Here is a 14,644-nt window from a genome sequence, read left to right on the forward strand (position 1 = left end):
TTTAAAATTAATTTACTTTTATTTGGCATTCCTAAACTTCGCTGTCAGTAGGACTCAGCCTTAACTTCTTGTCTTGTTTATCCACCTGGTATCACCATAAAGCATTTTACTTGAAACAGTTGCAACTCTCTTGCTTTAACTTAGCAAAGCTTTTGTCAAGGGTGCAAATAATTGGAATGTGCAGTGTTGTCAACTTTTTTGCTATTTAGTATTTGCAGATACAATAATAAAAATGTCACAAGACAGGTGTTTAATAAGGGATGAGGAAAAAACACTTAATAATGGACATGCTAGAACTAGTGTTTGAGAAATTGGAACATTAGAAAACTTCTTGAGACAGCAGCCTCTCTTGATTTATCTGAGAAATATTGCAGTATTGTATTAATCTCCACTAATATAAACAAAGCTTTTCTTGGAAGGAAGTATCTGATTAGAGGAAATTCAGAATAGGTAAGTAATATAGCAATACTGTAAATTTTAGACTTAAATTTGACTTTTAATATAGGTTGAAGGAGCACGAATCTTATCATTTCTTCCTACAAAGACTGGCATGTTTTTGAAAAGAAGCTGTAGTTATGAAGTACATTCTTAAGGAGATATGTACTTCACAACTACAGGAATTTAGGCTACTAAAGCCTAAATTTCTTCGTAAGCACATAGGGCATTTGGCTTGCAAATATTTTTCTAAGAAAAGCACCCTGACTTGGTTTTGTTTAAACAAACAGACTAAGATAGGCCAGTGAAATCACTTTAATCTGCAGAGTAACTATTTCTTTTCAGTGAGACATCTGATCTTTTCCAAATGTATCTCATTATTAAGCTCAATTCAAAAATATGTTGCTTGCTGAAATATGTATTTTCCCAAATCACTATAAAATACCATTACTGTACTAAATCAGGTATCACCCTGAAATCTGTATGTGCTTCTTCTGCCTTGTTCTTCAATTTGCTAAATTTGTAATTTTCTAATGTTGGCAAGAATTTCATTGTATCCTACCAATCAAAAGGGATGACTGCTTTACATAGAATATAGTTCTCTTTTTCTTACCATCCTTACTTTCTCTTGTTTGTATACTTGTTCTCTTACTGACATTAGACAGCATGACATCTTATATAAATTTCCTAATTGTAGATACCAATTATTTTCTTAATATCTGTGTAGTGCTCTTTAACCGAGACCAGTATTTTTAACTACTTCCCTCTATTAAGTTGCAAACATGTTGTATATGTGTGGTTTTCCCGCCATCCCATTTTCTGTTGACACATCTGTTCTTATTTGCTTTGTAAAGACAATAACAATGTAGTTCCTCTCTCATAATATTTTGATTTCCTTAATTTCTTCAATTTTGGACTGTTTTCACACTAGGGTGTTATTTGTATCCATGGCAGTGAGGGGTAGACTAGAACATTGTCCTGAGCCTTCGCGTGAGAGACATTTTTTCTCCTCTGCTGGGAGAAATATACCAAAATTCTGTCCATGCAATTGGCATGATATGGTAGATCTGATGATTGTCTTTGTAATTAATTTTCTCCAGGTTGAAAAACAAACAAGCAAACAAAAGCAATGTCATCAAAAGTAGAGTATTTGTTTTGTAACTGATTCCATGTTTTTATCCCTGACATGCTAAAAAGACATAGATTTTCACCTTCCTGATAGAAAATTGATGAGTAGCACTTTTTTCCGCCCTCTTGCTGTGGTCAGATATGGTTGAAAAAATGTTTTCCAAAAAACTGTGTTAGAGCCAAGGCCTTTTCAAATCCTTTCTTAGACATTTAGCAGACCTTTAAAACCTAGGCTGTTACTGTTCTTATGCCCTCCGTGTGTCCTTCACATCTTACAAGACTTCTGTCCTGAATATAAGTTTTTATTGCTGCATTATACAAAAAAAAAGCCTGGTGGAGGGAGAGAGAATGGTTTGAAAAGACAAATTACATGAACTCCTATCATTTGTGGAATAGTGCAGCATTTGATACAGAACGTGCTCACATCCCTCATTGTCTCCTTGTGCACAAAACTGTTGCTTCTTTGTAGAAGGCTCTCTGGCTGGTCTTTGGTGGATCTCTGCTCTGGGTATTTCTTTCTTTTATCTTTTAAAATGTCAGCTGTTTCTTCCAGTTTCCAGAGACCTCTTTTATACAGTTCACCATTTATTTAATAGACACAAACGATAGCCTCAAAATCATATTGCCATTCTTTTTCAACATATCAAGGTTTGTTTTTTTTTTTTTTTTTTTTGAACATACCTCCGGTCCCACATATGTGATCTGAGCTCCCTGTATAGTCTGTTGCTGTTTTCTCTCTTGCCCTTGGCTGTCTGTGGAACTGTATGCAAAGGATCAGGGAGTAATTTTTGCCCTTGTTGCCTTGGGCTGGTACATTAGTGAAGAGGCATCTGAAGAAATGGAACAGTAAGAGGTGTTTGAAATGCCTGAGTAGGCATATTAAGGTCCTTCTTCACAGGTTGAATCTTGAAAGCACAATAGGAGGAGCATGAACAGAACTTTTTGTATTTGTAGTGAAAAGATGGTTCATTATTTCTTTTATTCATGATGAGAAATATGAGACACACTTTTAAAGAAAAAATGTTTTAAATTTTACTGGGATTTAGAATCTTAGTGTTTCCTTCATTTTCAAAATGCTTTTCCGTATTTTCTCCATGTTTCTGAATATATGCTTTAGTGAGCATTTGGTAATTCTTGACAATTGGTTTCAAATACTGTGCTATTAAAACTTGCTGTTAGTAACGCTGCTAGTACCAAAAAGACAGCATCCACAGAAATCTTACTGAATGGGAGCTATGCAACGGAGAGGGCTGAAAAGTGGTGGCTCCCAGCCCAGCTTCATCAATGGTACCAGAAACAGGAGGCAAAGGAAGGGAGCGGGATAAACATTAGATGTGGGGAGCTGAGTGCCAGAGTCACTGGAAGCAGCTATTGATTCTAATTGTGCTTTCCCAGCCCTGTGAATACTGGCACTAGGGGTGGCACAGCCCAGGAGCTGGAGCTGGGCAGGAAGCTGACATCAGGCTCCCTGCAGGCTGGCACTGAACAGCAAAGCAATGTCCTTTCACCTGCCAGTGCCTCACCCGCTCCTGGAGGTTGCTGCCGGACAAGCAGCAAAGGGGTTTTGCAGGTGATTATGTCTTTCTCTGCCAGAGGAACAGTGCTTATATTATCTCTGGGGTGGTTCAGTTTTTTGGAGCTTTTTTCATGTTGGTTCTTTGAGTTACTGAACTGATAGTTGTCTTGACTCATTGATTCTCAGAAGTATTGATGCGAAGGGCCACTGCCTTTGTCTGTATCTGAGTACTTTGAGCACTGAACTCCTGGTGGTTTTGGCTAGACTAGTTATGTTTCTAATGTGAGACTTAATCTGCAGTCAAAGCTGGCAGAAGTCTCCACTTTGCTAGCCTGTAAATATCTTCTAGACTTGTTTTCTTTAATTTCTTAAGTGTAATAAATATGATTTTTTTTTTTTTTTGAAACTGATTCACTCAAGAATGCTTCCTGCTCTGTGCAGTTCTTAAATTTGGCTTGATGGGAAGCAAAAATAGGTATTTCAGCTGGTGAGAAAAGGGAGATCCTGTTGACAAGAAAGTATCGAGCCAAAAAATGTGCTAGATACAATAGTCCCTGCCCTTCCTGGAACTAGTTTTGTTCCTAGTTCTACTGCAGACCTATAGCTATATGGCATCACATAAGGTCTGACAGATCAAGCAACCTATTGCATGCATCTGGGACAATTAGTAAAAAAATGTGCTAAGGAGCACAGGGTCCATTCTGGCTTCTTGCCTTCCCAGATGTTCTGAGATACTTGAGATGCTGTGATAGTAAATAGAGTTCTGGGGAATGTAGTATCTACCTTATTCTCATGTGTGCACTCTCCTGCATTTAATGGGCTAAACTGACACTCCACATTTGTACCGCAGAGTGCTCACATGGCTTATGATAGATCAGATGTCTGTGCACTTCAGCAGAGATGAAAACCAGCATCTGATAGACAAGTGAGTATCCACATACTGCTGAACAGCATGTCTGCATCCTGGATGAGAATTCCAGACTGGCTCAGGTTTCAGGTTGGGGAATTTTCCCATACATGAGCGTAATGTATTTTCCTGGTGCAACTTATGGTTCCTCAGTTATGCTTTTTGTTGTGGGGTAGTACTCTCATTAGATGTGTGTATCTTAGTTACTCTATGTATGCTGTCTGTGGCCCTCATTTATTTAAGGAAACTACAGTATTTAGGACTGGTGGATTTCCCATATTGATGGCAGCTTTGTTGTTGTCTCATCCTTTTTTTCATGTAATAGTTTTCCATGTGACCAGCAATTTAAGGCTTTGTAGGATAATGATGATCTCACTGACATTAGACCAAAGGTTCTGGAGCAAAATAGAAGCAGAAAAAAATTGCTGCACATGTTTTGTTCTTTTTTTCCCGGCTCTGGAAAGAGGCTGGTGTAGAGGTATCAGATGACAACCCTACCCCAGCTCTTTCAGTGAGACTTAGGATACAAATATCTGTTACAGTCACTGGGGAGGTTTGGTGCAGATGAGTCAAATTCTCTGCTCTTGGAGTGGTACAAAGACGTGAGGGGGAGGTACTTGAGGAGCTCAAGTTTGCTGCAGAAGTGAGCTTGAGGCAAGGGGAGAGCTGTGATGTGGGACAGTTGGCTGAACTGAGTTGGCTTGAAGTGGAGTCTGAAAATAGCACAGCTACCAAATAGCAAAGACCTAGCCTAAAAATGAGGTAAAGAGCTTTCGTGTCAGATGAGAAGCAGATGTGTGTACTTGAGATGCAGATAGAGGAATTGGAATGGAAAGACCATTAAGAACTCCTTGAAATTAAAAAGAGTAAAATACTCAATAGAAAAACAGCTAATGGCAGTGAGAAAAAAAATCTGATTCTAATACTGTAGATATTAAGTTTTTAGAGAGCATGTGCAGCCAGAAAAACTTTTGCTTCTAAAGTTGTCAAATGCAATTCCATGTCCCTTTACATATTGAAGTATGTAAGTCTTCTTTGTTAAAAACAAAACAAACTTTCTGTAGGAATGAGGCCAGCAGTAAAATCTATTTTTTGCACTATGGTAAGTCATATAAAATCTGAATGGTATTTTGTATAGGCAGAATTAAGTTTGCTGTTGAATAGTGTTCAGGAAATCGCATCTTTCCTGTTTTGGTAACTGTTAGAAGTATTGTTTCTTGAAAAGGTTTTATAAATGAAGCCTGACATTGCGCAGACTTCTTCTAAAATTGGTATTTTGTAATTAACATAAATAACAATATCCCTATGCTGCAGCAGTAAAATTGTATTTTAATAAAATATAAAGATAAGTTCAGAAAACTGCTTCAATTATAGTGGATTCTCTGTTACAAATCAGCCTTTATTTTAATATATTAGCTTTTATTGTGTAGGCCATACTAGAGCTAAAACGTTGCATACAAAACAAGGCCTGAGTTTTCTTTATTAAATTTTTTAGGTGAACCTTGGTCTGAAAATATTTGTGAGGAAACTTTCTTCCTTGCCCATGGACACCTGGTGTTGTTCTCTGAGTCACATATCAGCCATGTGCTATGTTCTTTAGAATATAAAGATTTCTGTTCAAGTGATGGCAGCATCTACAGAAAATGTTGCAGAGGAGAGATCAGTTAAATAATGTAACAACTGTTCTGCAGAGGAAAGAAAAGTAATAGGATCATAGGTTCTGTGTTTATTGAAAGATGAAAACTGCTGCATGGCATTGCCATGTATTGGTTAGTTTTTTTGTTGTTTTTTCCACTGAGCTTTTTTCTCTCTTACCATACTTAAATGTGTATTTTTAAAAAACTTAAGTAATAACTCATTTTTAACAATAAGAGAATACATATAGAAGAATATTGAAGTCCAAAAAGAAGCAATAAAAATGTTCAAGGCAGAATATTTTTTCCCTATTTTTAAATATCTTCTATTAAGCTGCTGTTTTTGTTCTTTTTATAAGGTTGTCAGATTTTGTAGGTTTTTTTAATAGTAAGACCTTTTCAGGAAAACAAAAAATTATTAGTCTCAAGTTGCATATATAACAGTAGCATGAGCTTAACTTCTTAGAAACACTTCATCACTATGACCCTGAATGAGCATAATGCTTAAACATGCATTAAACATGCATAATTTTAAGGCATGGATATTAAATTTATTGAAATCCATCATCCATGGCTATTAGAAGTGCTTTGTGTCTGTCAAAGAGACGCTTGAAAGAAATCCTGACATTTCACATAGTTTCAAGTAGAGCAGTAAGGATGAATTTTCTGTTGAAAATGTATAAATAGCGTTAGCTGGAAAATGTTGAAAAAGTGGTATGGTTACTGTTACAAATCTGTGCCTTTATTCTGCCTGCTTTTACAACTTGCCCTTCAACATGCTCAGGACAAAGGCCAGGAAACTCCTGAAGAAATTCAGAAGACTTAGGCTCTGTCCTGAGTCCTTGAGATATGGACTTTTGCATTTATAGATTGCTACAAGATACTTTCACCTAGAGATTCTGTGATGCTACCCAAGCCTTCACTGTAAACTGTGTATTCCTTCATTCTGTTTTCACATTAAAATTATGAAAATGAGGCTTTGTACTTTCTATAATGGTTCTGATTATTCGGCAGAGGATATTGAATGTTATTATAATCAAACTTACTGACTGAAGATCAGAAAAGGTCTGAATGTAAGAGGGAGCCAGGCTCTGATGCAGAAGGTTGAGCAGCTTTAGGGATGTTCATAAAATTGTGAAGCTATAATTTATTGAAGCATTTTCTTTACTTAATCTGATAATTGATTAACAATTTAAATTGTTTTTTTAGAGGCACATAGGGGTTTTGTTTAATGTATCCAGTTGTAGATTTTATTTAAGTAGCAGCTGACTAGAAAAATTAATTATTTAGGAAAATCAGTATAGGTACATATGGTTTATAGGTATTTATATTTTGGATTTATAATAGAAAATTCCATGCAAACCATTCAAATAATACTAAAAAGAACAAAACCATACACACAAGTTACAAAGACAACAGAGGTGTAGGCATATTGGGGAGAAGAATACAGAACAAAATAGTTTTGTGTTTGGTATAGATCCATAATGCTGCTTTGTCTTGAATGCTCTGCACAATTCTAGTTGCCAAGAAAGCAGACTTGGAAAAGATTCACAGAAGGGTAACAAGAAAGGCAGGGATTTGCTTTGTAGACAGAAGTCAGCCAGCAAGGCTTCTAGCAATGCCTGAGGGATATTATATTTGGGATCTGTGAAGTTGTCTGCAGTATAGAGATGAACAAGAATTGATTTATCTTCTGGATGGTTTCAGGCCAACTTGAGAACATGTAATGTATACAAGTCCCACTTGTATATTCTTACTTAAGCAAAATGCAGGATGATTTGCCTTAGAGGGGCTATTTGTCACACTCAGGATGACTTCCCTTTTGTTCTAATAGCTGAATATTCTAGATACTCTAATTTTTCACCATTTTAATAATAACAACCCGATTTTTTGCATGGGCTCATTGTGAATGAACATTGTTGATTTAGTAGACGTAGAAAGAGAATCTACCACTTTGAAGTTTTTTCAAGAATTTTAAGTTTTGCCACTGTGGTGTGACTCCTAGAACAACATTGCCTTACAGCTGGTTCAGACCTGTTCGGTACACTATTGTAGAAATAACATCATAGTGACTATTACGAGGAATATTTGAAAAATACCATCATAAAAATACCATCATAACTGTAATTCTGCTTACTTCTTATGTGTTTAAAAAAATTATGTCTGTGTGTATTTTATTCTTTTAAAAATATAGTAACTAAAAAGGCAAATCACATATACTGATTTGTAGGTTGTTAATCTGTGCAGCGCCAGAGTGAAAGAGTGGTTAAGTATTGGTACAGAAATGCAGTTCTATTTTGCACTTCCAGTTTCTGCTCATTTCTGTCTTTCTCTTTCAAAGCACAAATTTTCATAACAACAATTTTACTAATAAATACGGTTTAGGCTGCACCCACTCTTTTGTTCTTTTCTTTTGGGGACAAAACTCAATGAGTGTTCTGTACTTGCAAAGACTTATCTGATGCTTGATCATTTTCAACTTCTGACTATGTGGCTTTGACAACGCTATAAGTTTACATTTTCTCAGTAGTTAAAATTTGTATAAATGGATTTTTTTTACAGTGATCTTTTTAGCAAGTGGGATGGAACTGCTGGATTTGACAGTACACCTACTGTGTTTTGTTAAGTTTAATATATGCAGACTTTAAAGTGTTTGGTACAGTCCTTTAAATATTTTGTTCTAGAGAATAGTTAGTTGGATTAAGACATAATAATAAACACTTCCAGCCATTTTTCTGTGACATCTGTTATCTGAGATGTGCAGATAAATCTATTGTCTTGGCTATGACTTTGTAATTTATTATCAAATTTCTAATCATCTTGAAAGCAATTAATTTAATTAAGTTTTTCCTTCTTTGAATTGAAGCTAATACAGCTGATGATTTAATAAGAAAGATATTTTATGTTTATAAAGATGATTTGTAGGAAAAAGAGCTAACTAGACTGATTAAATTAAAGATCTTACTGATGTGGTTAAAACTACATAGAAAATTATTTTCTAAAATTCACATATTGTTTAAAATAGCTGTATTTTATTGATGATGACTTTGAAGCTTTACTTTTGAAAAACCATGCATTGAAAATGTAGTTAAGTTTTTCAATACCTTTGAAGTTAAAGTACAAGAAAACTACTGTAACATTTTAAAAGCAATGCTAGAAACATTACATGTGTGAGTACTGTAGGAAATTTTCTATTTAAAATGCTATTAAGTAATATTTTTGAATAGCATTTTTACTATGAGTGATGCAAATGGCCTCTGAATTACGCTGTTTTATTCTGTGTAAGTAATTTGTCCCATCATGATAACAGTAATCTTTTTCTCTCCTTTTTTATTTTATTTTGCTGCTTGCCTTTTCTAGGAAGTAGAGGTTGGTATGCTTCTTCTGTCTTTTATGATACTGTGAGCTTTTCATGGAGTCCTTATATTTTACTAAATTGAGGTTGTTTCTCCCCCTCCAGGATGATTATTTTCGTACATGGAGTCCGGGTAAACCATTTGATCAAGGTAAGATTCTACTCCTAGGCACTTCTGTGGGATAAAATTAAGTAATTTTATTTGTGCTCCTGTTCTAGAATACTAACAGAATTCTGTTAATTTGTGTCATTTTCTCTGTCTTCAAATAATTGGTTTAAAGAGGACCAGAAATTCAGCTTAATCTTAATTTTATGTCTGTGATATTTTCAAACATTTATTGATTAGAGAAAGAGATAGGAGCTTTAGAAACCTCCAAAGTAGCTTAAAGTTTCCCTTGGAAAAACACGAGTTTTGGAAGATTTTGTTTTATTTGTATATTTAAATTAAGAACTCAGGCCTTTTCATTAGGACATCTGACAAAAAAACGGGCATGCAGTCTAATATTTGTCTTTTGCAGTCAAGAAAAAAACTATTAAGATTTTGCATGTCTCTTTATATCCATCGGATAAAATATGACATAGAAAAACAATTTTGGGACTCTGTCATGTTCAAGTGATCTATCTTGAGGCAAAATGCAGCTGGAGCATTGGAATGCTGCAGTACAGCAGTTCTAGGCTGAGCATAATACAAACAAATGCAGCAAATATTCCCAATACATATTCCCTCCCCAGCACTAGAACTTAATATTTACTGTCAGTATAATCCCCCTCATGTATGTTGTTTCAAAATATATAGCTGCCATTTAAAAACTGCTGAGGATATTGATACTTTTTTAAATTGCTCTGAGAAATGTTTCAGGGACTTTGTCTTGTCTGGTTGTACCAGTGGCATAAATGCAATCAAGAAATGGTGCAGGGCTTTGTGGACAAGAGACCAAGATAAAAAAAAAAAATATGTTGTGAAGATAGTGTTTATTCAGTTTCAAGAACTTCCTCCATAAGAGCTACTGACTTTTGAGGGATATTACTTGTTGTAATATTAGAAAAATTTGTGGTTCAAGGAACTGGTAATTGTGCATATTATAAAAACAATTAATATCTTACATAAAAGCCTTCCAGTCCCTAAAGGGGTCTGCATGAAAGCTGGTCAGAAGGGACTTTTTGCAAGGACATATGATGGGAAAAGAGGTAATAGCCTTAAGCAGGAGAAAGCTAGGTTTAAATTAGATATTAGGAAGAAATTCCTTACTATAAGATGGGGTGAGGCACTGGAACAAGTTGCCCAGAGAAACTGTGAACTTCCCATCCCTGGAGGTGTTCAAGACTAGGCTGGATGGGGCTCTGAGTAACATGGTCTAGTGGAAAGTTTACTGCCAGCAGTGAACAGGGGCATTGGAACTAGATAATATTTAAGATCCTGTCGGAACTCAAAATGTCCCTCAGACATTTTTAGAGGTTCCAGGCCTTGGTCAGAAGCATTTTAGACCCTGGCAAACAGCAGAAAACAGCTGTGATTTTGAGTTTGAGCCATGGAATGAATTACCAACTTTAAAGGTGGAACAAGCAGTCACAGAGGGTTAGATAGTATAGTAAAAGTAGTCACAAATTAGAGGGTAAAATTTTTTAGTATTGTACAGGGGGGTTTTAACACCTGTACAGGGGGGTTTTACTTTGTACAGGGGGGTCAGGAGTTCTAAGATGGAGGAAAGTGGGCCTGAACCTGTTCTTCCTCCTTCTTCTTCCTTACCTCCATGTTCTTGGTGATGTTGGCATTTTTCTATTGGTTTAGGCTAGGGACACACTATTCAACGTAGATGATAGATATTGGCACATTATTGTAAATATAGTACACGTAATTTCTTGTATATAATGTTTGTACCATCCCACTGAGGGGCAGAGCCCCACACGCTGCCCTGCAGGACAGACCTGCGGCAGGGCAGCAGAACTTGTTATAGATAAGCAAAAATAAACAACCTTGAAACCAGCACAGACGAACTATGGCTTCTTCTTTGGCAATGGGGCAGAAAAACAGAGACTTTCTACAATCTCGGAATCACCAATACCCACAGATTCCGACAAGATCCCTTCCAATCTTAACTATTTCATGATTCTATGAGTAGTGTTTCAATTTCACTTATTTCAGCACATTTTCAAAGGTCTTCTTATATTAATGTGTTAAAGTATGTCAAAATTGCTCATGTAGACAGATCTGTGTAATTCTGTTTGTATTAATAAGAGCTTCTATATGGAAATATATGTCCAAGCATACTAGAAGGATAGCCCTTACTATGAAAATGTATAATGGTATTTATTCCTGGGCCACAAAATCTATTTTTAAAGATAGAAAAATACTGTGATTTGCATTGCAATCAAACAACACAATTTCTTAAAGCAACATCTGGTATTTTTTTGAAGAAGAGGACTTATTCCCATTGAACTATTGTTTGCTTTCTATCTTTTTAAGACAGAAAAACCCATATTTTAATGTTTTGACTGTGTATTTTCTATGTGTGTATATGTTTATACACCCCTAAATGTTTTTGTATTTATACAAATACTGCAATGTAACTTGTTCATAAACAATTATGTGGGGCATGTATTACTGTTGGAATAAATCTGAGTGTTCTTATAGCATATTTACTTATTCCTAAAAGGCAGGTTTTGCTCTTTCAATGGTTTTGGAAAGCAAGCTGAATGTTCTGTGTTTAGGACTAAAGTTGACACTTTTAGTAGCTTTATCAACATTTTATCAATGCTTACTCAAATTAACCTTCCCATACACACAATATTTTCTGACACATTTTCTTCATGCACCAGTTTTACATCAGATGAAAATATACAGAATACTTCTGGTACACTTTATTTTTAGACCAGAGATGGTAGCAGAGCTTGGAGGGTGTAACTATTGAATGAAATTGCATACACAAAGACACTGGTGTAATTTGGTGAAGTGGAAAGGATGTTTTCCTTTGCTCAATAGAAGTACCTTGGAGGAAAAGTGGAGTATATTCATGTAATTGAAAAAATGCAGCATGACATTTTCTGTGGAGATTGAATACCCTGAAGGTATGGTTGGTTCATAGATGTATTTATGAAATTTCTTGTAGACCATTCCATTGAATTATTTTGGCTTTTGTAGTATCAGGTTATATTAGATGTCTGTTTACAGCAGGAATTTTGTAGATACTGTTGTACAACAGAACCAGATTTTGAAACTATTTTACTTATATTAGTTTAATGTTTGCCTTTTAGCTCTGTTCATTTCATCTACCTAGTTCTGTAATAATTGGGGTAACTAAGGATATCCAAATATATGCAAACACATCTATATAATTTGCATATGCATTCCTGTACTGTGAACTGAAATAATTTAGAGTCATATTCAATAAAATAATTTGATTCACTCATTTGCAAGCCCTGGGAAGTCATAAGGGAGTTTAATGAAGATTCATTAGTTGAAGACTGAAAACAGTCATGTAGAATTAACTTTGCTGCATTTGATATGTGCTCTCATGGTCTAGTTTTTGTAGTAGAACTATTGATGTTTTTAAACTAGAAATATATATCCATCACTTTCAAGATAAGTTGCAGTGATTTGCAATTAAAATGTATCACACAGTACTTTAAAATCTTGTCTTGTATAAAGAAATAGTGGTGTCTTTGTAGGAGGACGCTATGAATTTCAAAAAGAGCAAAACTAAAAGCTTTTTAAAATATTTCATGCTTATTTACTAGTAAGGCTAAGCTATATTTAATCTGGTGAACAGTTTCTAGTTTCAGGTATTTAGGTATGTTTAGGAATTCTGCTCACTGATGAAGTACACTAAATCCTATGTTAAACAGATTCCCACTGCTTGATGAGACTATCAGCTAGCCCTTGCCTGGAAAGATCTTTTGTAGATGTCTGAGGAACACTTTCATGGTGCTTTTTCTTAATTATCTGATGCTGTCTTTAGATTATTCTTTTATTAGTTCTCTTTTATCAATTTATCTATTTTGGTAATATCACAAAACTGCCTTGTCCTGTACAATTCACAGACTTGGCTCATAGCTCAGGTTCACTGGATAGTACACATCTGCTTCTCTGGTTATGGCTTGCAAATTGTTTCAGTATTTATTTCTGTGGGATCATCAAATGAATTCTAAGTTTTTTAGCTATTTTTAGAAGGCTCTGTAAAAAGGATTTTTATTGAGGCTTCATTGAGGCCATAATAAGAGGTTTTGCTTGCCTTCAGTAGCAGTCTAAGCCCTTATTTCCTGCTGTCCTGACGTCTTTGCTTTATGCCCTGATGTTAGGCCTAGAGTCACCATATCAAGGATTATTATAAGATAAAGTAAGAAGTGGGTTTTTTCGTTTTTAACATGGCCAAATCCGGGATTCAGGTGTCTTTTCAGACCCACAGATAGTTATGTCAGAAAAGTGGAAATGTGTTGCAGGGTGACGGTGACTATCCAGAGGTACAGCACCAGAGCTTCTTGAGCTGGCAGCGTTGCTAAGAAAAGGGTGCGTGGAGCTGTTCTTTGCATTCACAGACCTGCTAAAATTTAGTCTTGCAAATATCTCACTTTAGAAGTCTACCTTGTCTATACTGTGCTGGCATGTCCCACATAATGGTCAAATCCATGAGCACTGTGTACCTGAAAATATGTTGGTGTGTACTAGGACTGCTTCTTTACAGGATCTTTAAAGGCCTAATTTGCTTACATTTGCCACAGAAATTCAATACGAAGGCATATAAAGCAGCTGACAGAGGTAGGTATTAAGAACATGAAATTGAACATAACATTACAATTTAATGTTGAGAGAAAAAAGAAATCGTTTAATAAATCCCTTTAAAAGAACCAAACAAATACTGTAAAGAAGAAAAAAGGGCTGTACATAGTTTCACTTGAATAGAATGAAACCTGAAATATTACAAGTTGACTTTTTGACCTATTTAACTTCTTGTATTTAAAAACTTGTTAATCTGTAGAATTACAAATATACAGAATGCTAAGATGTGCTCTTTACAGAAAGTGTTTTATGTGGAGGTTATCATTCAGTTTGACAAGTACATTTCCTGGTCATTTTTGTTATTCCAGGCTTCTTCAAAATGCAGATCTATGTATATCGGATGTATTAGATACTTCATGCAAATAGTCTACTGGATTCTAGTTTAGTTGGTTTAAAAAATTTAAAAGCTGAAGTTGACTAGAGTAAAACTAAATTGATTAAAATTCCCTATGTAACTTAAGAATACATAATGAAATACAAGAAAGTAGAGTTCTCCAAGAGACAAAAATAGAATCATTAAGGTTGGAAAAGGCCTCTAAGATGATTGAGTCCAACCTTTAACCCAGCACTTCCAAGCCCACCACTTAGCCATGTTGCTGAGGTGCAACTTGAGGGCATTTCCTTTTTGTCCTATAACTCCTTAGGTGGGAGAAAAGAGCAACTCCCACCTCAATACAGTCTCCTTTCAGGGAGTTGTAAAGGGTGATAAGGTCTCCCTTAAGCTTCCTTATCTCCAGGCTAAACAACCCAGATCCTTCAGATGTTCCTCATCAGATCTGTGATCCAGACGCTTCTGCAGCTCTGTTGCCCTTCTGTGAACACGCTCCAGCACCTCAATGTAGAGAGGACCCCAAAACTAAACCCAGGATTCAAGGTGTGGCTTTGCCAGTGCTGT

At 35.6% G+C, this 14,644-nt stretch overlaps 1 protein-coding gene across 4 annotated transcripts in view; it reads left to right on the forward strand.

The window, feature by feature from the left end:
- The window catches only part of SPOCK3 (SPARC (osteonectin), cwcv and kazal like domains proteoglycan 3), a 379,716-nt gene that overhangs the window by 268,876 nt on the left and 96,196 nt on the right, over positions 1-14,644 (forward strand). For 3 of the 4 annotated variants that reach the window (XM_072928424.1, XM_041715842.2, XM_072928422.1), the window contains one exon: positions 9,081-9,126. The exons of the other annotated variant lie outside the window; for it this stretch is intronic. In XM_072928424.1, coding sequence (XP_072784525.1) covers positions 9,081-9,126 — 46 coding nt within the window. The remainder of the gene's footprint in view (positions 1-9,080; positions 9,127-14,644) is intronic. 4 annotated transcript variants of the gene reach the window in all.

The sequence above is a fragment of the Taeniopygia guttata genome, chromosome 4 (assembly GCF_048771995.1).
Source record: "Taeniopygia guttata chromosome 4, bTaeGut7.mat, whole genome shotgun sequence".
Lineage (NCBI taxonomy): Eukaryota > Metazoa > Chordata > Aves > Passeriformes > Estrildidae > Taeniopygia > Taeniopygia guttata.